The sequence below is a fragment of the Solanum dulcamara genome, chromosome 5, assembly GCF_947179165.1.
Source record: "Solanum dulcamara chromosome 5, daSolDulc1.2, whole genome shotgun sequence".
Classification (NCBI taxonomy): Eukaryota; Viridiplantae; Streptophyta; class Magnoliopsida; order Solanales; family Solanaceae; genus Solanum; species Solanum dulcamara.
The window spans coordinates 69476845-69501125 of NC_077241.1; the positions used below are offsets into that span (position 1 = coordinate 69476845).

Sequence of the window (24281 nt, forward strand, 5' to 3'; positions counted from 1 at the left end):
CGTTCTTTTCAGTGACTTATTTCTTATTTGTGTAGGGTCGTGCCATCATTCCGACTCTACTCATATAATTTCTCTCTTTTCAGTAGGGTCGTGCCGTTAATCCAACCCTACCCATATAATTTCTATTTTTCAGTAAGATCGTGCCATCATTCCGATCCTACCCATATAATTCTCTTTTTCTATAGGGTGTGCCATCATTCCGACCCTACCCATATAATTCTATTTCTCAAATTGGAGCTTGGATAATTGTTTGCCATAATAGCACATATTAAAGGCGTTAACTAATGTTCCTTTCTTTATAAAAGATAGGCACATTTTATTTTATTTCCTTATCTTTCAAGTGAAATTTAATTAAATCGCATAAAATGGTAAAGGTCTGCGGCGTCAGGGAGAGGGCTCTCGAGCCCTTTGTCTCTGATTTCTGTTCTGTTCTTAAGAATTTGTCCAACCCTAGAAAACTCTCTGAGATTAAACTTCATTCCGGCGACGTCTCTACTGAGCCGATCTTACCTCCGGCGACTTAAAATAGTGCCGATCTCTGTTGCAGGAACAAACGCCGGCGACGTCACTTTCTCTGGCGAGATATGTAAGTACCCAAATCTTCCTCCCTTTTTCTCCGGCGAGATCTGTCCCTTTCTTCCTCTTCTTTATTTGTTTTCGGTAAGGTTTTTCCGGCGAAACTCCTCTTTCTTTATTCTTCTTTATTTTCCGGCGAAGCTTTTCGTCTACTTCTTGCGTTTTCCGGAGAAGTAGGTTTGTTCAGATTGGTCAAAATCGGAACTAGAGCTTCCAATATCCGGCGGTTGCAAGTAGATTCCGGCGACGTCCAAGCGTTTTTGGGTACGTTTAGAGTTTCAGTCAGAATCTTTGTCGTAATTTTCTCTGGGCAAGGTTCTATCTTTCCTTTCGATAACTAATTATTTGTGCTTTTCTGATCAGTTTGCTTACGGATCTTTTTTTCTTAGTTCCTACCGTTATTGTTTTAGTTATTATTCTTCACTTTCTTTCTTCACTTAGTGATTAGTATTCTTGATTTGCCTAAATCTCTGACATTTTACTTATACTTTACTCTCAACTTTTGGAAGAAATTCTTCTGATATTGCGGTTAATCTTTCAGAATCTCATCCTGAGACCTAAGTATGCCATTCTCTTCGTCAAGAAAGATCGAGCAGCATAGACGCAGCTTAGGTCTTTTTTTTCCGAAAAGGGAACTAAGGCAATTTTTAGGTGCAGGGAAAGAAAAAGGCTAGCGAGCCTCTTTCCAGGGGCTTTTAGCCTTTGGAACCTGTGGGACCCTAAAGTCACGAGGGGGTTGATTGAAGTCTGGGATCAGCTAGGCTAGGCCATGACTTTAACGAGTGCATGGGCAGAGGTTCTCTCGTCGTGAAAGAAGTAATGAAAGGGAAGCCCGGGGTCAAAGCGCGTTTGTTGTTGCCTTTCACCATCTGCTTTTCCTCGAGAATGTGAGTAGTTAGTGTGTGTTGTCTCTATTGTACATTCTATATTGTTAATTTTTATTTCATTGTTTGTTTGTATTCTCTAGATTTAATTGTTCCCAACTTATCATTGTGTAGTTCTTGCCTTTATAGTGGCTTTGGTAACTAATAGTGTACTGGGGTCATGTCCTCGATTGGGGCCGAAAGCGAGGGGAATTAGTGGTAATAGGGGGGACGGGTTCTCTTAAGTTGAGAGTAAGATCGTGGAATATAGGGTCGTTTACAGGGAAGTCTATAGAGCTAGTGAAGAGTCTTAAGAGGAGAAAGATTAATATAGCTTGTATTCAGGAGACTAGATGGGTAGGTACCAAAACTCGGGATGTGGATGGGTTTAATTTATGGTACTCAGAAGGCTTAAAAGATAGGAATGTAGTAGATATTCTAGTCGACGCGGATCTTAGGGAGTGTGTGGTAGAGGTCAAGAGGATTAGTGATAGGATGATGTCTATTAAGCTAGTTATAGGCAAGCTTATTGTGAACGTTGTTAGTGCATATGCACCCCATGTGGGCCTGGTTGAGGAAGTCAAAAGGTTATGTTGGGAGGATTTGGAAGAGGTAGTGAGAGGTATACTGAGCACCGAAAAGATTTTCATTGGTGGAGATTTCAATAGTCATATCGATATAACTTCTAGTGGTTTTGATGATGTTTATGGAGACTTTGGTTTTGGGGAAAGGAATGATGGCGGAGCATCTCTCCTGGAGTTTGCTAAAGGTTTTGAGTTGGTTATTGCGAACTCTTGTTTTCTAAAAAGGGAAAATCAATTGGTTACCTTTAGTAGCACGGTAGCTAAGTCTCAGATTGACTACTTACTCCTCCAGAAGGGTGATAGATGCCTTTGTAAGGATTGCAAGGTTATTCCAAGTGAAAATATTACTACCCAACATAGGCTTTTGGTGATGAACTTAGAGATTAAGAGGGATAGGAGAAAGAAGACCCTTTATAACCGATCGAGGATTAGATGGGGGGCTCGACTCCCACCCTTTCTCAGGAGATGGGGGAGAAGTTGAATGGTGTGGGGGCCTGGAGTAGTAGCGGGGATGTGAACAATGTGTGGGACATGACTTCTAGTTACATTAGAGAAGCTGCTACCGAGGTTCTAGGGGTATTAAGAGGAATCTTTAGTGGTCGTCAAGGTGACAGTGAAATGACAGTGAAAGCAGTAGATATATTAGGGTAACGTTTAATAAAGAATAAATGATAAATTAGAATTATTTAAAATTAAGGGTATAATTGAAAAAAAATAAGGAAACAATGGGATACCACCAAATTGGTGGTTTTAAAAAGTGAGAATTTTTATGGTTACAAAATCATGAAATCAAACCATACCATATCTTGTAATTAAAGGAACAATCAAAACAAACGTGATTCTCTTACTAACCATACCATAGAAAATCACCATCCAAACAAGATGTAAGATGCCCGATGAATAGAGGTGGAGTACAAGAACAAGGGTGATCCAAAATTGTAATAATTATAGGGGTATCAAATTGCTAAGCCACACTATGAAGATATGAGAGAGTGGCGGAGATGCAGGTGAGGATAGGAGTGTCAATATCATAGAATCAGTTCGAATTCATGCTGGGTCGGTCGACTACAGAAGCAATTCATCTTATGCAGATATTGGTGGTGAAAGTTAGGGAAAGAAAAAGAGATCTTCATATGGTGTTTATTGATCTTGAAAAGACTTATGACAAAGTATCAAGGGACGTTCTCTGGATGTCTCTGGAGGCTAAAGGTGTCCCAATGGTGTATATTAGGGCGATAAAGGACATATATGCTGGGGCCAAGACTCGGGTAAGGACAGTGAGAGGTGACTCAGAACATTTTTCTGTTGAGATGGGACTACATCAGGGATTTGTGCTTAGTCCATTTTTTTGGCCTTGGTGATGGATGAGCTGACACGATCTATTCAGGAGGAGGTTACATGGTGTATGTTATTTGCAGATGACATAATTTTGATTGATGAGACTCAGGACAAAGTTAATGATAGGTTGGAGGTTTGGAGACAAACTCTGGAGTCCAAAGGGTTCAAATTGAGCAGGACCAAAACAGAATAATTGGAGTGCAAATTCAGCGTTGCGATGGATGAAGAGGGTATGGAAGTGAGGCTTGCCACTCAACCTCTCCCCAAGAGAGAAAGCTTTAAATATCTTGGATCCATCATTCAGAGTAGTGGGGACATCGATGATGATCTCATGCATCGCATTGGGGCGACATGGATGAAATGAAGGCTTGCCTCTGGAGTCCTATGTGATAAGAGGTACCACCTAAACTGAAAGATAAGTTCTACAGAATGATGGTTAGACCCACGTTATTATATAGAGCAGAGTGCTGGTCAGTTAAGAACTCTCATGTTTAGAAGCTACATGTTGCACAGATGAGGATGCTGAGATGGATGTGTGGACACACTAGGAGTGATAAAATTAGGAATAAGGTTATTCGGAAGAAGGTGAGAGTGACCTCTGTGGCAGACAAGATGAGGGAAGCAAGACTGAGATGGTTTGGACATGTGCAGATGAGGGGTGTCAACACACCAGTTAGGAGGTGTGAGTGGTTGGATTTGGGGGTTATGCGGAAGGGTAGGGGTAGACTGAAAAAGTATTGGGGAGATGAGTAGTCAGAAGATGATGCTAGTCTATATCACTGAAGACATGACCTTAGATAGAAAGGAGTGAAGGTCGCGGGTTAGGATAGAAGGCTAGTAGGGATAGAATGATGTTTTGTCCTGTTAGTGCCTGTGACGGTTTTGGGTGGGTTGTAGGTCTAGGCGTGCCACTGTAGTTGTGTTGTTAGTGCCTTTTGATTATCTCATTACTTCGCTATTGTTATTGTTATTGTGTTGTGCTGCTCTTTTGTGCCGCTATGCTATATATATTGGTTTTCTCTCTCATTTGGGAATGATACTTTTGAGCCTAGGGTCTTTCGGAAACAACCTCTCTATCTCCATGAGGTAGTGGTAAGGTCTGCGTACATTCTCCCCTCCCCAGACCGCACTTGTGGGATTTCACTGGGTATGTTGTTGTTGCATAACATGGTTAATATTATTGTAAAATTGGAAAGATAGTATATGGAATAGGTTCTTTTTCCTTTGGGAAAAAATGTATATTTGAAAATTCAAATTACACATAATCCCACTAATATAATCAGTTCAAACCTTGTTGCCTCAGCGAGAAAACTAAAGTGACATTAGGCATTTGTAATCAAGCCAATTCAAGAAATTATTTTTTTCTTGACAAAGTTCTCCTATTTAAAATTCTTCGCTCTCTTTTCATAGCTCCGTATTCTTTAGTTGAATCTTTGAATCTTTGTTAATGATTTTGGACTAGTAGGAGGTCTCTCCAATTTTATTTTTTTCTTCTGCTATTCTCCAATTTCGTTCCATTTGGTAGTTTTTCAGTTTATTTAATGAAATTGAAAATATATCTCATTATTCGGTACAACTATAAATTTATATCAAAATTTACTGTTTTTTTATAAAAGAACTAATAATCGGCTCAGTATGATCGATTTCATTTGTTTTAAAAAATTATTGACAACCCTAGTCAATATCTCATAGTTAAAGTATTAAACTAGCAAAATATGAATAGTTTTGGGTTTTATTTAAGTAATAACTCGAAAAAAAAAACTTTATATGATGGACGAAAGTAAGAAAAGGAGAAGCCCTAATTACACTCTTGTAATTAGACGCTTGATTATGATTTATGAAGAGGAAGGAATTTTACAAGTGAAAAGACAGTTTTTCTCATTGGTAAAGTCCCCATTGTTTATATGTTTATGCTCTCCTTATTAGAATTTTTACTTGCACTTTTGCTCAATTTTACTTGGGAATGGCCTAACATGAATTTGTATCAAGCCCTAAAACTACTCTCTTGCAATTAGACGCTTGGAAAAGCCAAAGTTCCAATTGTTTTTTTCTCACTGGTAAAGCCCACATTGTTTGTATGTTTATAAATGATCACATATACATAAATCCTTGTTAGAATTTTGATTTGCGCCTTTGCCCAATTTTACTTGGGAATTGCCTAGAATGAATTTGTATCAAGTGTACGTACTCCTTTTGTAACACATTGCAACTAATTATTTAGCATCAAAATTGAAAGTTGTTTGATAAACTAGTTTATGGTAAAAGATGTTTGATTTTGGGGATGTTACTTGTATATTGATTTAGCATCAAAATTGAAAAATTAATTTAGGTGATTGTTAGTTCTACTGAAATTTGATTGCAAAAGTGAAATATTGTCCATCTTTGCGTCTTGAAATTTCTCAAAATTTGTTATTTATTTTCCTCTCCGAGAAGAAGTATGTGCTTTTCTTTACATGCACATGTCTGACCATCTCCTATTCCATTCGCAGAGCTGTCATTAATATGGAGATCCCTGTTGCAGATAGAATTAGCAGTTTGCCTTACAATGTTCTCGAGCAAATTCTGAGACCCTTGCCTTTGCGTGATGTAATAAGGACAAGTATTTTGTCAAGGGAATGGAGGTACAAATGGGTAGAAGTATGTTCAGAACTAGTGTTTGATGCTAATGTTGACAACCGTCTCTTGAAAACAATTATTTACCAAGTTCTGTTAATCCATCAAGGACCACTACGCAAATTTAGCCTCCTCGCCCGTAACTCTGGGCTTTTCCCTGATATTGCTCACTGGATTCTGTTTCTGTCGAAGAAAAATGTCCAAGAATTCTTACTTAGGTGTCCTTGCGACTCGAACTTTCATCTTCCTTCTCATTTATTCAAATTTCATGATCTAAGAAAACTGGAACTTGGTGGTTGTAAATTCTACCCTCCTCCTGACTTTAAAGCTTTTACCAACCTTGTTACCCTTAACTTGCGGTATGTGACCTTCGAGCCCACATGTTTTCAGACCCTCGTTTCAAGTAGCCCATATCTTGAATGTGTAACATTGGACTGTTGCACACCATTTGATAACTTCAGTGTTGATGCACCTGCTCTCAAATTCTTTAAAATTAGCGGATCAACAAAATCCATTTGCTTCGAAAATACCCCTCTACTTGAGGAAATTATAATGGGACCAATTTCTATTGAGATTTCAAAGGTAATGATCATTACTGAAAAATGGTTTGCCATGTAATTTTAGCTAATTATACTACAAAGGTAATGACCATTACTTTGTTGTAGTCCTTTGCAGTACCAAAACCTCAGGTAACACTGCACAACATCAATCAATTAAACTTCAAGTTTGTTTACTGCAATGTGATTCAGCAGGCTGCATATGCGCTTCACTTGATCAGCAACTGCCCCAATTTAGAAAGGCTCCGACTTATGGTACGTCTCATTTCTTATTTTAAATAGGTTGAATTGCTTCTTCTTCCAACAATTAATCATAATCCCTTTTTTTCAGTTTCACATGTGTAATTCCTCGAAGCATGTTGTGGAATGTTTTATCCATCACTTGCGATTGCAAACTAAGCCACTTAGTGCATTGAATCAACTCAAAAGGGTGGATGTAAAACTGATGCTGTTTTCTAAACTTGAAATGGAATTTGTGCAGTATGTATTGCTATCTGCAACTGCACTCGAGATAATATGCATTGTGACTTGTGTAAAATTCAGTCAGAGGGGAATGAAAATGATGGAGAAGATGAAGCAATCATCACCCAATGTAGAATTTATATACAAAGAAGTGGATTACATTACTTTTATGAACTCAGAAAAAGAGTGAAATCTCTTGTTTACAACAAAATTTGATTTCAATAGAAAAACTGTATTAGCAGATGTCTGCAATTGTACTGTTGAATTTCCTTTACGGTTTCCCGTCTGTTGTGCATTCTGGTGTTTACACCAAAACTCCATGAAAACGGCAGTTTTGGAATATTCTTCAAATTTGAATTCTTTTTTGAATCAAATCAACTTATCATGAGCCCATCTACTTGAACCCTGGGGGCACTATTTTACAGATGCTTCAGCTTTTATCTCTAATATGGTATTACTCTTGCTCTTCTAGATATATCCTTTTTCTACAAAAACTAAAGAATTAATAGAATTGGTAAGAAATTGCAACAAAACATGAGACATTTGGTCTCTAAATTAGTAAAAGACGTTTGTTTGCATTATTGCTCTAACAATCTCTAGGTTTTATTGAGAATGTTGAATACTTTGAAAGTCGATAAGTGCATTTGCTTAATGCTATTGGTTAATTCCCTGATCTTAACAACAGAAGTGCCTGCAACTCGCAAGTACTTGACCATAAGGAGTGGTAGGAGATCTTGTGTAGATATAATTAGAAATTTGCCCTGTAATGTTTTGGATGAAATTCTAGGGTGCTTGCCTTGGAAAGGCGCAGTGAGGACCAGTATTTTGTCAAAAGATTGGATGTACAAATGGGTAACACTTGCAAAACTTTATTTTAATGGTGAGTTTTTAATGTCTTTCAAAGACAATCAAGAAGCCAAAACAATCATTTACCAAGTCCTACAACTCCATAAAGGACCAATATTGAAGTTTACACTCCAAGGTCCAAATGTAACGAGTTGTCATGATATTAATCACTGGTTACTCTTCTTGTCAAAGAAAAATATCAAGGAATTCACCCTTCACATATGCTCAGGCACCTAATATCATTTACCTTCTCAGGTTTTTACATTCCTGCAAATATGACATCTGGAACTTGATATGTGTTTTTGCTCTAACATATAGTTTTTTCAATTTGTTTGTCTGGTTTTGTATTTGAATCTTATTTCTTAAAGGAAAGATATGTAGCATGTTTCAAAATGTCCTTTAATCTTGATATGTTAATGTATAATCTTAGGTTTTGAAAATTCATTTGGGAAATATGAAACTAGTGTTAACGGTAAAACAAGATATATTTTTTTAAATCTTTTTTTTGATATGTTGAAAATAACAAATTAAAGTGAACACATACTCATTTATCAATTTGCTATAAATTGATATATAAATGCCTAATATATGTCTTTCTTTACAGATAATCTTGTCTACTCCCATATTTGTTCATTAATTTTCTCCATTTGAAAAATCACACATATAGAAAGCTAGCGATTTTGAACTGATGATCACACCTGATTCTCAATTTGCAGAGTTGTTATTGAGCAATTATTTCCATTAATATGTTGAGGGGAGGGAGTCCTGCTGCAGATAGAATTAGTAATTTGCCTCACAATGTTGCTGAAAAGATTCTAGGATCCTTGTCTTTGCGCGACGTAGTAAGAACAAGTATTTTGTCAAGGGCATAATACATAAATATGCCCTTTAACTTGGGTTCAGCTGGCATCTCTGCCCTCCAATTTTGGGTATGCACAAGTATGCTTTTAAACTTGCATAAAATTGAACAAGTAAACATATGTACCCTACGTGACATAGATGCCACGTTGGACACAAAATTGCCATGTAGGATGCCATGTGATGAATGTGTCAATCTGTTCAAGTAATTTTGGATAGTTGAAGTGCCTACTTATGCATTAGTAAAGTTAGAGGTCATAGTTGCAAGCTGAATCCAAATTAAGAGTCATATTAATGTATTATGCCTTTGTCAAAGAAATTGAGGTACAAATGGGTACATGTACATTCAGAACTAGTGTTTGATGCTAATGCTCCCAAAAACAATCCATCAAGGACCATTACCCAAATTTAGCCTCCTCGCCCCTAACTTTGAGCTTCTTCCTGATATTGATCACTGGACTCTGTTTCTGTCGAGAAAAAATGTCCAAGAATTCTCACTTAGCTTTCCTTACAATATGAACTTTCATCTCCCTTCTCACCTATTCAAATTTTAGGATCTAAGGCACCTGGAGCTGTGTAGGTGTAAACTCCACCCTCCTCGCAACTTTAAAGCTTTTAGTAGGCTTGTTACCCTTAGCTTTGGGTATGTGACCTTCGAGCCTACATCTTTCCAGACCCTTCTTTCAAGCAGCCCATTTCTTGAGCATGCAACATTAGACCGTTGCACTTCATTTAATAACTTCATTGTTGATTCCCTTAATCTTACGGGAAAAGCGAAATCCATTTCCTTTAAAAATAACCCTCTACTTGAGGAAATTATAATGACCAGTTTCAGATGTATTAATAAATTTGCCTTGTAATTTTAGCTAATTTAGTTGCACTTTGTTTTAGTCCTTTACAGTTGGTGCACCGGTGCCTCAGGTGTTGGGGGAGGAAGCACCACAACTAAAGTTTGATATGATGAATAATGAAAATAAATTGGACACGAGAATTTTACGTGGAAACCCCTCTAAATGATAGAAGGGAAAAACCACGGGGTAGAAGGATCTCACTATTTAATATGGAGTACACAACTCTCAAATACAAGGAGAAAACAACAATTAACACTTCTCTCTTGTAAAAGGAACAACTACTAAAGAGGACACTCAAGACTAAAATATTTATCTTGGTGTATAACTCTCTTTGTATTCTTACTCTCTCTTTTGGGATGGGATAAATGAGGGCAAGAGGTCTTCTATTTATAGGAAACTAGAAACGCGTAAAATCCGCGTATTGAACCTCCCTTTTTGACTACGCGTTCAAAATGCGTTTTTTTCCTTTTTGACTACGCGTTCAAAATGCGTTTCGTTGACTACGCGTTCAAAACGCGTTTTGACTATCTTGCATTCTCCCACTTGAAGATTTAATTGAGAATCAATTAAGTCTTCACACCATCCTTTCTACCCAATTACTGCAATGTTACGTTTCTGCTAGGCCAATAGAAGATCGACACCATATGAACTTGTTACTGTTGATCGGCTTCGTAAACATATCTGCCAGGTTGTCATTAGTGTGAATTTTCTGAATATCCACACTGCCTTCTTCCACCTTCTCACGAACAAAGTGATACTGAACTCGTATGTGCTTTGTCCTTGCATGAAATGCCGGATTCTTTGCAAGATGCAAAGCGCTCTGACTGTCACAAAACAGAGCAATCTTCTCTTGTTTGTGCCCGAGCTCCTCCAGTAACATCTGCATCCATATTGCTTCTTTGCTAGCTTGTGTAGCTGCTACATATTCTGCTTCCGTCGTAGATGTAGCCACGATAGATTGCAGTTTTGAAACCCAGCTTACAGCTCCTCCAGCAAGAGTAAACATATAACCTGTGGTGGACTTGCTTTTATCAAGATCACCTGCATAATCTGAATCAACATAACCTTTAACAATAAAGTCTAATCCTCCATAACACATTGTAACATCTGAGGTACCCTTGATGTATCTCAGGATTCTCTTAACAGTATTCCAATGCTCTCTACCAGGATTAGCCATGTATCGACTAACCACTCCCACTGCTTGTGCAATGTCAGGTCTTGTACATACCATGGCGAACATTAAACTTCCCACTGCTGATGCATACGGTACTCGAGACATCTCCATCCTTTCTACTTCATTGCTAGGACACATACTTGAGGATAACTTGAAATTAATAGGAAGTGGGGTAGAAATTGACTTACAGTCTTGCATCTTGAAGCGTCTCAAGATTTTCTTCAAATAGTTCTTTTGAGAAAGCCAAATTTTCCTATTATTTCTATCTCGGTGAATTTGCATCCCTAGAATCTTGTTTGCTGGTCCCAAGTCCTTCATTTCAAACTCCCTAGCCAACTGTGCCTTTAAATTTGTGAGACGATCTTTGTTGGGGCCTGCTACCAACATGTCGTCAACATACAACAGCAAAATAACAAAATCTTCATCACCAAATCTCTTGTAATAAACACAAGGATCTGAACTATGTCTGTTGTATCCAAGGCTTATAATGAAGGAATCAAATCTCTTATACCAACATCTCGGCGCCTGTTTGAGACCGTATAGAGATTTGTTCAACCTGCAAACCAAGTTCTCTTTTCCCTGTTCTTCAAAACCTTCTGGGTGGAGCATATAAATTTCTTCTTCAAGCTCTCCATGAAGAAATGCAGTTTTGACATCTAACTGCTCTAAGTACAAGTCAAATGTAGCACACATCGCTAGGACCACTCGAATTGTTGTGAGTCGAACCACCGGAGAAAATATCTCATTGAAGTCTATACCTTCTTTCTGAGCGAATCCTTTCACCACCAATCTTGCACGATACTTCTCCACTTGATCATTACCATTGCGTTTGATCTTGTAGACCCATTTGTTTCCAATGGCCTTCCTTTCTTGTGGTAATTGAACAAGATCCCATGTTTTATTTTTATGGAGAGCTTCAATTTCTTCTTGCATTGCTGCCACCCACAGAGATGATTCTTGGCCTTTCATAGCCTCGTGAAAAGTTGAAGGCTCTCCATCTTCTGTTAGTAGACAATATGCAATATTACTCTCCATAGAATAATTTGAGTGCCAAGCTGGTTCTCTTCTCTCCCTAGTTGACCGTCGAACTTCTGGAGTTTCGATCTCAGCTTGCTCTTGTTCTTCGTGCTCTGGTGCTGCTTCAGAAGAAACTGGAACTTCTTCTATTTCTTCAACTTCAACTGTAGTAGTCTCTGATTTTTCTTTTGAAGTGCTACCTTCTTTTGCTTGTATCTTATTTTCAACAAATACAACATCCCTGCTGATTACCACCTTGCGGGATGTAGGATCCCACAAGCGATACCCCTTGACTCCATCAGCATACCCTAAGAAAATGCATTCCATGGATTTTGGATTCAACTTCGATTTTTCTTGGGTGTTGTACATAACATAAGCAGGACTTCTGAATATATGTAAGCGAGAATAATCAGCTGGTTTTCCTGTCCACATCTCCATTGGTGTTTTCAGATCAATTGCGGTTGATGGTGACCGATTGATCACATAACAAGCGGTTTTGACTGCTTCTGCCTAAAATGGTTTTTCCAACCCTGCAGTTGCCAACATAGCTCTTGTCCGTTCCAACAAGGTTCTGTTCATCCGCTCTGCTACTCCATTTTGTTGTGGAGTATATGCCACCGTGAACTGCCATTTAATACCTTCTTGTTTACAGAAGTTATTAAATTCATCACCAGTGTATTCTCCTCCATTATCAGTCCTCAAACACTTGATCTTTTTCTCAGATTCAAGTTCCACCCGCGCTTTGAACTCTTTGAAAACTGGAAAAACATCTGCCTTCCTCTTGATTGGATACATCCAACTTCTCCTAGAGTAATTATCGATGAATGACACGAAATATTTCGCTCCTCCTAGAGACTCCACCGGTGCTTGCCAGACATCAGAGTGAACCAGATCTAGTATTTCTTTGCTTTTAGCAGAGGAACTGCTAAACTTCAGTCTATTTTGCTTGCTAGTAATACAATGCTCACAAAAGGGTAGTGAAACCTTTTTGAGCCCTGGAAGAAGTTTTTGCTCAGCAAGAATCTTCAAACCTCGTTCCGACATATGGCCAAGTTTATGATGCCACATCATCGTTGATTCTTCAAATGAACTTGCTGACGCAGTTGATGCTTCTCCTTCTTGGTGTGTTTCACCTTTAAGCACATATAGATTTGCCGCAAGTTTTTCCGCTTTCATTACTACAAGCGCTCCTTTGGATATTCTCATGACTCCACCATGAGTCTTATATGAATATCCATTTTCATCTAGTTGTCCTAAAGACAATAGATTCTTCTTCAAGTCTTTTACATGTCGTACCTCCTGGATGGTGCGAACCGTGCCATCATACATCTTTATTTTGATGGACCCAATACCAATAACATCCAAAGCATGATCGTTTCCCATGAACACAGACCCTTCTGAGATAGGATTATATTGATGGAACCATTCTCTCCTGGAAGTCATGTGCCATGTTGCTCCTGTGTCCATGATCCAGACATCAGCGAAACGTTTTCTGCCTTCATTATTTGATATTGCCTCACTACATAAAATATCGCCATCATCCGAGGTACATGCAACATTCCCTTGAGCATTTGATGGCTCAGGGTTTTCACTCTTCTTCTTGAACCGACAATCTTTCTTGAAGTGCCCTTTCTTGCCACAGTTGTAGCACTTGATATTCTTCTTACTTCTTGATTGAGATCTTCCATGATTGTGACTCCCACTGGGGCCACGTTCCGTTGGTCTTCCTCTCACCATCATCAAAGCTTCAGCTTGCTGCGAACTTGCTTGTCTGTCTTCCTTATTTTTGTGCCGATTTTCTTCTTCTAAGACAGCGGCTGCAATTTCATCGAAAACTAGACTGTCTGTATTGTTCGTTAGGTTGATGATGAGTTGATCATACGAGTCAGGCAGACTTTGAAGTAGAAGCTCCGCACGTTCAGTCCCCTCTATTTTGCAACCCATTGTTGTAAGTTGCGAAAACAGAGTATTCAAAGTATTGATATGTTCAGTAACTGACATGGACTCTGCCATTCGAAGAGTATACAATCTTCTTTTTAAGAAGATTTTATTATGCAAAGACTTGGCCTTATACAACCCTGTAAGAGTATCCCATATTTCTTTCGCCTTCCGCTTTTCCGCCACACTAGACAACACTTGATCAGCTAGTGCCAAGTGTAGATCAGCAACTGCATTGCTGTCTATGTCGTTCCACTTACTGTCATCAACAAAGTCTGTGGGCCTGCCTTCAATTGCAGCTAAGCAATTGTCTTTTCTCAATATCGCTTTTATTTTCATTTTCCACAATGAGAAATTAGTCCCATTGAATTTTTCAACGTCAAACTTTGTTGTACTCAACATTGTTATTTGCTTCACACCCTTCTAGATCGTTTCTGAATATTTTTGCGAACAATCGTGACAAACTGTACCGTCATCGAAATTTACTATTCACGTGAATAGTACTATTCACCAAATTTACTATTCACAAATAGTATCTTCGCATAAAACAGACAGAATAACCAAGGGCTCTGATACCACTGTTGGGGGAGGAAGCACCACAACTAAAGTTTGATATGATGAATAATGAAAATAAATTGGACACGAGAATTTTACGTGGAAACCCCTCTAAATGATAGAAGGAAAAAACCACGGGGTAGAAGGATCTCACTATTTAATATGGAGTACACAGCTCTCAAATACAAGGAGAAAACAACAATTAACACTTCTATCTTGTAAAAGGAACAACTACTAAAGAGGACACTCAAGACTAAAATATTTATCTTGGTGTATAACTCTCTTTGTATTCTTACTCTCTCTTTTGGGATGGGATAAATGAGGGCAAGAGGTCTTCTATTTATAGGAAACTAGAAACGCGTAAAATCCGCGTATTGAACCTCCCTTTTTGACTACGCGTTCAAAATGCGTTTTTTTCCTTTTTGACTACGCGTTCAAAATGCGTTTCGTTGACTACGCGTTCAAAACGCATTTTGACTATCTTGCATCAGGTATTACTGCTCAACATCAAAATTTTAAACTTCCCCTATTTCAACTTTAATTGCGTTGAGGGTGTTCATATATGCTCCACTTGATCAGCAGCTGCCCCAACGTAGAGAGGCTTGTAATTGCAGCATGTCTCATTTTCGTCTTTTGGTTTTAAATTGGTCGATTTGCTGTGTCTTCTTCTGCCAACTAATAATAACCTCCTTTTGTTTTACTTTCTCAAGTCTTATGCCTCTAAGTATCTTGTGGAGCCTGTTGTACATCTCTTACGAGCCCAAGGAATGCCTCATAGCGCATTGAAGCAGCTGAAAAGGGTGGATATGAAATTCATTCAGGCTCATGAACCTGAAATAGAATTTTTGAAGTATTTGTTATCAGTTGCAACTGCACTGGAGAAAATTTGTGTTCAAACTTGTGTGGGATATAAATTTAAAGAAGTGTATGAGATTGAACGAGAGGAGTTCATGGGAATGAAAATGATGGAGGAGATGAAGCAATTCTCTCGAGCATCATCCAAAGTAGAATTCATATACGAAGAAGTGTATCACATTGAACAAGAGGAGTTCTGGGCAGAGCTAGCTGCTATACATTTCCTATTCAGATTGAACTGAACTCACCTAACCTTTCCCAGATATCCTTTAGGAATCAGTGTGCAATGTTGTGTATCCTGTGATGATTTCAGATAATGTATTAAAAGTAGGAGATTTTGATTATACTTCTAACATTCCTGGTGAGTTTTAGCTTGCATTTTCAATTCTCTTAGATCAGGTGACCGAGAAAGTTGCTCTTGTTTGTTGTCGCTTGCTCTATGTCAAAGACCAGAGTTGCTATTCCTTTGATTTTTTATCAGTTTGATTCGGGATGAAAGTCACTCTGAATTGTAACTGTGGATCTGTGAGTATTGGGGATGAGGTATTGGTACTCATCTCTGTTCATTGCCAGAACCCAACTCTTTTGAAGCTGTAAAAGTGTTACTATTAATGCTAGAATGGGAGCTTTTACGATGAATTGTTGGGGTTTTTATTTGAAGAAGCCATACAACATATTTATTTCTCTGTGGTTACATTTTCCACATCTATTGCGTGAACCTCATGCTTTTAAATGTTTTGGTTGACTGTGGAAAACATGTTTAGCAGGCACATTTTTAACATTGATGAGGCGTTCAACATATCACACCTTTATTTGAGATGTCTAAATGAAATTTTTAACATTACTTAGGCGTTCAATACATCATATTTATTTAACAGTTTTCATCCAAGAGGACCAGGGATGGTGCAAGAGGGGATTGCTTTTGTTTGTTCAACTATTGAAGTATTAGCGAGATAGGCTTATCACAAAAAGGTTATGTACCTAGATAGCCTCTTAAACTTGACAGTTGACATGTTTTGTAAGTTAGACACTTTAACTTTGCAAATGACATGTCACATATTCAATGCCATGACATTCCAGTCAAATCCAAGTCCAACAAGATGATGTCATGTGTTCAAATGATGTGACACCTCCTAATCAAAATAAGAATGAATCAAAAGCCGTCAAGTGTTCGAAGTGACATCTTTGCTGATCACAAGCAAATCTTTTAATATATTGAGAGTACACACATCATAAAACAGCATTGCATTTACAGAAAAAGAATGAAATAGAGCACTGAAAACTTGAGGTATCTTTCCAACTCTTGCAGATTTGGTAACATGTTTACACAATGAATATTGCATCATTCTTTTCTTGAAAATAAAATCAGCCTCTTAATTATTAGTTTCTGAGAGATCTAATATATGGGTCCTTTCACATATTTTCCTCTCGACAGTGATTGCTATGGGTTCAACATAACAGGTAAGTCTAGCCTTCCCATAGATCTAGCCGATTCAATTTCAATAGAGGTGGTGAATAATTGTCAAATACAAGTGTACAAGGGAAAAAACTCAAATATGTCATCGAATTATGAAAAAACGCTCATCTATGCCAAGTTAAACGTTTGGCTCATCTTCGCTTGAGAAAAAACTCATCCATGTCATTATTTGATGTGGAGAACTTTTATGATTATAAACATGTGTATTTCAAAAGATCTATTGACATAAAGTGGCACATTCATCTTTTTCTGAAACATGTCGAGATAAAGTGGCACATTATTATGTGTGTTTCTCTTGTTGGGTATTTGCATAGACATAGTTTACGGTGCGATTGCACTGGAACCCAAAATAGAAAATGGCAAGGAGTTGTTTGGTACTTCTTCAATATTAGCATGGCACTGATGGTGGTGGCATCATCATCATCATATACCTTCGATTGGATGGTGGTGGTGTCGTCACCCAAAAAACCCATCACCACCAACTCACGTGGCTCTATCTCCATCTCCCAATGATAATGCAATTCTACCATCGCATGTGTCTTGTTCACCAACTCATGATGCGGCTCCATCACCAATTGATGATGTGGTTTCGCCACCGCACATGGCTCCCTCTTGGGCCCCAGCTCCATCGACTTCTTGCATCAAGATGGACGATTGTGTATCAGATTTGATCACTTCCGTTTTCAAGCATAAAATTTCATTATCCACACAATATTGCAAAGTCGTTTCAATAATTTCAAATAATTACTTTTATAGAAGGTTCACGCACTCCGAGAGGGTACCATTTTTCCTAAGAAAAGTCAGGAACTATTTTAGTCATCATCAAGGCTGAAGCATAGTCAAATCTTAGCAATAGAATAGTGGTAATGCAACTTTTTTCCTCTTTTGTTTTTTCGATCATTTAGCTTACTTTATATAGGATTCCGCCCCCTAATAGGAGTTAAAGAAGGGTGGTTATATATTTTCAAATAAATTCTTTAATTAGTTCAATCGGATCTTCATCTTTACTTAACAATTTAGTTACTACTCTCTTGCTGCATATTTATTTGTCCATGATTGACTTGACACACTACTTACAAATCAATGACTAAAATGGTAAATTTACCATATCACTCCTGGACTACTAATAATATTAGCTATGAAACGCACTTATTCGATATACAACTATTCCTTGCTCTCGATTAAAGTTGATTAAAGTTGAGGATGGTTATATGAATCTTCTGCAACTATTCCTCTCTATTCGACCTCAACATCCCAACAAATTAATTAATAAGAAGACTTACCATGCCACTTTTACACTAGCTATCAACCTGCCACAATTGTTCTTTTCTATCCTAACTGGGGTCTCCAAACATAAATGGAATTACAATACATCATCAAAGTGACAACCTAGAACAAGAGTACAAGACTCTGTCGGCCGCTATTCAGTTTTATAGATTATTTTTAAAAAAAAATAAAAACTGAAAATTGAATTCCTGAAACTTCTGATTTGATGCTACTTTCTGAATAAAATCGAATTCCTAAAACTTCTGATGTGATGTACTACTTTTTGAATAAGTTTATATGGTTCTGAGCATTAAATTTCTTTATTCTGGCTGCCATGTTGTATTTGATTATTAGGCTAAAGCATCCCCCATTGTCTTGATTTATTTTATTAATTTTCCAATTACAACACCTTAATTGACTATATGCTTGCTTTTTTTTATTTGGACCCGATACTTAAAGATCCAGACAAGCATTACATCAGTGGAGCATAGACTACATTGATTACATTAATAGGGATGCATTGAATCTTCAGAAGTTTAAAAAGATGGCGGAGATTTGAGGGTATGCATCTGATTCAATTGCTTTTTAGTGTCTTGGAGGCTGATTTATCTGATGTCGAGTTAGTCAATAACCATGGAAAGGGAAAACAGAGCATAATGGGGGAAGAGAGCTTCTTGTGTTGAAGTAAAGAGAAAATGATAGCTTTAGAGGGGGGATTTTACTAATACTAGGTGTTGCATAATGATTCTGAAACTGAGATCTATAATTATCCTCAATTAATCCAAAGATTGTCTGGATTGGAGAAAGCGTGTGTGTATCCAGTTAATATTGTGAATAAGTAAAAAGGTCGTGTGCCATGACTAATATTATCAGTAGGAAGATTAATATAAATTCAGAGAATGCCTCGCGGTATTATTACACAAAACGTTAAGTCAACTTGCAGTACGAATTTCTTGATTAGATGAGATTAAAGTAGAACTAGGTAAATGCCAGGAACAGAAAGTTTCAATCACATTTCCAAGCCAGTAGAGCCAATCAGCTTGGTAAGTCAAAAGGTAATAGCCATAGCCATCCATCCACCAATTAAAACTCTGGCACAAGATTTCACCATAGGACTTCTGCCCAAGAAAGCACCAACTCCTCCAAATGCTAACAATGCCAAGCTCACCGCTGCCACGATCACAGCAAGCAGCAAGAATTGGCACAATGGCACCCAATGAAAATGCAATAATCGAGGCTACTGCTGCTGCCTTAAATAGATTTGACAATTGTTCCTTGTTACCTTCTCCGTCTTGTTGATGTTTTCGGTTCTGTCCTCCTGTTGCTTTATCTCTCTTCATTTGAGCTTGCTCTATGTCTAGTTGAGAGTACACAGAGACAAACTCTCCTATACCCATGCTACTTTTTCTTCTTCTTTTGTGTGTGTGGTTTGTACCTCAAAATGACCTAAATTTTGGAAGGCAGAAGAATTAGATAGCTTTTTGACCTTTATAATGTTTTTGCGCTCTTTCATCTATCTATCCATTTATCTATTTAAATGCCTTGCACATGTCTAATTTGTGTATTCCTGAATGACCATAAAAGCCTTTAATTAATACCTCAGTATAACACATTTCTCATGGATTACTTGTTATAATCTACTGAGGATTATGGAGCATAACAAGGCTGCAGAAAGCAAATAAGGCAATTAGGACCATCTCTTTTCAGCAATTTATGTGTTAAAGGCCGGGGTTCAGTCAACTAAAGTAGTCTTGGCTGATACTCTCATATATAAGTAAAAGATTAACACCCAGTCAAAAAACTTGTCATACTAGATTTGTTACTATATTCAAGCTATCAAGTCTGAATTTTCTTTGCCTCTGATTGATTTGAATTATTTTGATGAATTGAACTTTTATAATGTGTTGTAAAGCGACGGTAAGTCTTCTTATTAATTAATTATTATGTCGGGATGTTGAGGTCAAATAAAGAGAAATAGTTGCAGAAGATTCATATAATCGTTAGTTGATTGATATATCCATCATATCGCGAATAAGTAAAACATGGAGAAATAAATATGCACGGAGAGAATAGTAATTAAACTGTTAAGTAGAGATGAAGATCCAATTGAACTAATCATATCGCGAATAAGTAAAACATGGAAAAATAAATATACATGGAGAGAATAGTAATTAAACTGTTAAGTAGAGATGAAGATCCAATTGAACTAATTAATGAATCCAAGCAAAAGTTAACAGAAAGTCATACTACTAACTACCAACTACCCCTAAGTAAAGCTAAAATGATCAAAAAAAACAGAAGAGTAATATGAGTGTGCTATGATTTGATCATGCTTAATTCAATCCTTGATGATGACTGCAATAGTTCCTGACTTTGCTTAAGAAAAATGGTACTCTCTTGGCGTGTGTGAACCCTTTGTAAAAGCAATTATCTGAAATTGTTGAAACGACTTTACAACATTGTGTGGATAATGAAATTTTACGCTTGAAAACGGAAGTGATCAAATCTGATACACAATCGTCCATCTTAATGCAAGAAGTCGTAGGAGTCGGGGCCCAAGAGGGAGCCGTGTGCGGTGGCGAAACCACATCATCAATTGGGGATGCAGCCGCATGAGTTGGTGAAGCTGTATTATCAACGGGAGACGGAGATGGAGCCATGTGAGTTGGTGGTGATGATTTTATTGGGTGACGCCGCCACCACCATCCGATTGAAGGTGCATTATGACGACGCCACCACCATAGAATTGAAGAAGTACCAAACAACTCCTTGTTGTTTTCTCTTTTGGGTTCCCTTGAGGTAGCGTTAACGATGCTTATGCAAATACCCAACAAGAGAAAGACACATAATAATATATCACTTGATCTCGACATGTTTCAGAAAAAGATCAAATAAATTATTTGTGAGTTGAACGTTTCAGAAAAAAGAATAACAATGAGTGGTGAATGTGAGAAGAAGAAACATGAGTTGATATAAATAGACAAATAATTTAAGCTACGTCGGTACTAATTCCTAATCCCTTTTAACTTGGAACATCTACTTCTATCCAAATTATGATTCTATGTCACACTTATTTGAATAATATAAACAAATATAGAAGGCGGCACTACTTCCCAATCCCTTTAAACTTGGAAATTCTACTTCTACCCAAATTAAATTGTCGGTCTTATCCTGTTTATGCGTCATCCTTGGTGGCTAAATGGTGAATTAATTTAACTAAATCCAAGAATTTAATTATCCTAATCCTTTTCCACTACTCTTAATAATTTAATTGAGTTAATAATTAAAAGTTCCCTTAAACTTGATACACTCTATTAAATGCACACCTAAATTATGAAAAATCTTAATTATCCCCTTAAGCATGGATTCTTGGAATTATTTACTCCTAAACTATGAGTAGTCTTAATTATCCCTCAAACATGGATTCTTGGAACTATTTACCCCTAAACTATGAGTAGTCTTAATTACCACTTCAAACATGAATTTTTGGAATTATTTCCTCCCTCCCCCCCTAATATGGCACATGATTAAAAAAGTTACTCTGTTTCAATTTATATGACTCGCTTTCATTTTTAGTCAATCCCAAAAGGAATGACACAGTTTTATATTAGTAAAAATTTAACTTTAAAATTTTCATTTTACCCCTCATGAAATAATTTTTGCCACACAAAAATTATAATTTATTTTAGACCACATTTTTCTAAACGTCATTTCAAGTCAAACTGCATTATATACATAGGAACAAAAATTAAATTTTTACTAAATATAAAAATGTGTCATTTTTTTAGGAATTGTCTAAAACAGAAAGTGAGTCACATAAATTGAACATAGTAATTTTTTTGTGCTTTGTGACATATTGGGGTTAAATAGTTTCAAAAATTCATGTTTGAGGGGGCAATTAAAATTTCTCATATTTTAGGTGTGCATTTAATAAAATGTATCAAATTTAAGGGGGCTTTTAACTATTAACTCTAATTTAATTTGAACAAATTTAATCATCTGAAGAAAAAGAAACTGATTTTCAACAATAAATCTTCATAATTATGTATTTATAAGCATGCTATCAGTCTTATTTCTTTCTTTCATTGTAGTAGAGATATTTTTGCTATCTCTTTACATTCTATATTCAAAAATCAAAATATATCACCTTCACTTATTGTCTTATACCAAAGTTAATTAACAACAATGATATCTTTACTGGAGTATTTACTTAGAATTATATTTAGATATTTTCTATGATTTTGAATAATTCTACCATTCCACTATTCTATCAAGATTAAAATAAAAACACTATTATAACCAACTATTAGGTAGATAATAAAATTTCACCAATCGCCATGAACACCATAAACTTCATTCTTTGATAGAATAAGTCCACTCCCTTGAATATACAATACATTATATGACTTGGATATCACTACTTATCAGTTATCCACCATATTCTTTGTACAAACTTCTAAAAAAATCGTACAACCAACCACACCTTCTTTAGTAGATTTATTTTTAAATGACCATTTTCATAAAATTAAAATTCAATGCCAAGTATGTAAAATTCTCTATAAAAGGAACCAAAAGATAAGGGCCTTGCCTTTGGATTTATGGAGTTTTCAAAAATATGATGCAACTGTAATTACCGTTGATATTGACAAAACTCAAAAAGTAATGGTGATACTGTTTATTGTTTCTAAAGGGTTGTAGCAAGTAAAATATGAATAAGTAAATATGAGCACAAAGAATAATAATTAAACTGTAAAATAGAAAAAAAGGCAATTGAACTAATTAAAGAATTTAAGGAAAAGTTAACATGTAGTATTATTAACTACCAAGTATTATCCTTTAAGTAAAGCTAAAATCTAATTATATAAATGACCAATAAAACAAAAGAGGAAAAAACAAAAAAATCTTAATGAGTGTGCAAAGATTTGATCATGCTTCAGCCTTGATGATGACTGCAATAGTTTCTTACTTTGGCTAGGAAAAAGGGTACCCTCTTGGAGTGCACGAAGCCTCTGTAAAAATAATCATCGGAAATTGTTGAAACGATTTTGCAACATTGTGTAGATAATGAAATTTTACGCTTAAAAACGGAAGTGATCAAATCTGATACACAATCATCCATCTTGATGCAAGAAGTCGTTGGAGCCGGGGTCCAAGAGGGAGCCGTGTGTGGTGGCTAAACCACATTATCAACTGGGGATGGTTTTTTGGGTGAGCTGGTGAAGAAGCTATATGCGATGGTGGAACTGCATTATCAATAGGAGATGGAGATGGGGCCACATGAATTAGTGGTGATGGTTTTATTGGGTGACGGCGCCACCACCATCCGATTGAAGGTACATGATGACGACGCCATCACCATCCGATTGAAGGTACATGATGACGACGCCACCACCATAGAATTGAAGAAGTACCAAACACCTCCTCCTTGTTGTTTTCTGTTTCGGATTCCGTTGCAGAAGTCACAACCCATTTCTCAGTCCTCCATATCTCAAATTTACTATAGGAAGCATTCGCACCTCTATTGAAATTTGGCTGACCTCGCGGCCTGCAATTTCTGTTGTAATCCCTCTTATTCAACCGTCAAAACCCTTCCATGATGCCTTTCATTGTACCCACTTCTCAGTCCACCATATCTCAAATCTACTATAGGAACCAATCCACCAAATAGAAGCATGAAGAACAACAAGCCAAGGTAACTACTGGTTATTGAACCCCCAAATATTAGTATGAATCCAGGAAGCGAAAGTAAAATGTCACCCTTGTTTGACTAGCGAAGATGTATAGAGAATGGGTTAGTGGTTCGAGAACCCATATGTAGCCCAGAATTTTGAGGATATTCGATGGTGAACCATTTCGTCCAAGATACATGTACATCGTTATTCTTCGAAATCCAGATATCAGAAGTTGTAGCACCTAAACCACAAGTATAAATTAGAGAAAGATCACTTCTCACAGCTCCCAATTTGAAATTAAAATTGACTTCTCCGGAAAAGAGAAGCTCCAAGCTACCCCATGTCTCGTCTGTTCCATCAAAAGAAATGATGTTGCGCTCAATATTGGACTGCATCTACGCGTCCTTGTACAATTATCTTAGTGTCGTGCTTATGTCAAGTGGCTTGTTTAAGATCTTTCAGGATCCTATTCACCATGTCATGTTTAGGGATAGTTTGGATTGTGACAAAAAATTAAATGCCATATCAAAATAGGGGCATTCTTGTGAGTGACTGATTAAGGGTTTACCCGAAAAGGCAACTGAAGACCAGTATCATTGAGCATCGATTAGTTGGGAACTAGCATGAAAATCAAACCTCTCTTTAAAATTGTAGCCAATTTGAGATAAATTGACTATCCATTTAATTAACTAATTTTTCTTAATTTTAACAGAGTAAAAAAATTATTTGCAAAAATGGACTAATTATAGTATTTAAGCTGCGAATGATTTCACAATGAC

General features: G+C 37.0%; 2 protein-coding genes and 2 pseudogenes across 6 annotated transcripts; 2 read left to right on the plus strand and 2 right to left on the minus strand.

Annotated features, from left to right (window-relative positions):
- Window positions 1-331: 331 nt before the first annotated feature.
- Window positions 332-7238, plus strand: LOC129889522 (F-box/FBD/LRR-repeat protein At1g13570-like). Of its 5 annotated transcripts, XM_055964842.1 has the most exons (6): window positions 332-586; window positions 718-840; window positions 1118-1463; window positions 5851-6556; window positions 6640-6786; window positions 6863-7238. In XM_055964842.1, the coding sequence occupies exons 3-6, from the start codon at window positions 1363-1365 to the stop codon at window positions 7181-7183; spliced, it is 1275 nt and encodes a 424-aa protein (XP_055820817.1). In that variant the 5' UTR covers window positions 332-586; window positions 718-840; window positions 1118-1362; the 3' UTR covers window positions 7184-7238. The 5 variants fall into 5 exon arrangements, with proteins under 5 accessions (XP_055820817.1, XP_055820816.1, XP_055820818.1 ...); XM_055964841.1 differs by having other exon boundaries at window positions 332-840; XM_055964843.1 differs by lacking the exon at window positions 718-840.
- Window positions 7239-15579: 8341 nt separating this feature from the next.
- Window positions 15580-17396, plus strand: LOC129890704 (uncharacterized; annotated as a pseudogene).
- Window positions 17397-18839: 1443 nt separating this feature from the next.
- Window positions 18840-19227, minus strand: LOC129888433 (vacuolar iron transporter homolog 4-like; annotated as a pseudogene).
- Window positions 19228-19936: 709 nt separating this feature from the next.
- Window positions 19937-20761, minus strand: LOC129888434 (uncharacterized). The gene has a single exon (XM_055963408.1). It carries the CDS (start codon window positions 20701-20703, stop codon window positions 20164-20166), a length of 540 nt encoding a protein of 179 aa, XP_055819383.1. The 5' UTR covers window positions 20704-20761; the 3' UTR covers window positions 19937-20163.
- Window positions 20762-24281: the final 3520 nt, after the last annotated feature.

Bases quoted from the DNA above. Each gene is read 5' to 3' on its own strand.
- LOC129888434 (XM_055963408.1), bottom strand. From the start codon at position 20,703: ATGTCGAGATCAAGTGATATATTATTATGTGTCTTTCTCTTGTTGGGT.
- LOC129889522 (XM_055964841.1), top strand. From the start codon at position 1,363: ATGGGCAGAGGTTCTCTCGTCGTGAAAGAAGTAATGAAAGGGAAGCCC. The intron at 1,464-5,850 runs GTGAGTAGTTAG...TTCCATTCGCAG, and splicing joins ATCTGCTTTTCCTCGAGAAT to AGCTGTCATTAATATGGAGA. The intron at 6,787-6,862 runs GTACGTCTCATT...CCTTTTTTTCAG, and splicing joins TAGAAAGGCTCCGACTTATG to TTTCACATGTGTAATTCCTC.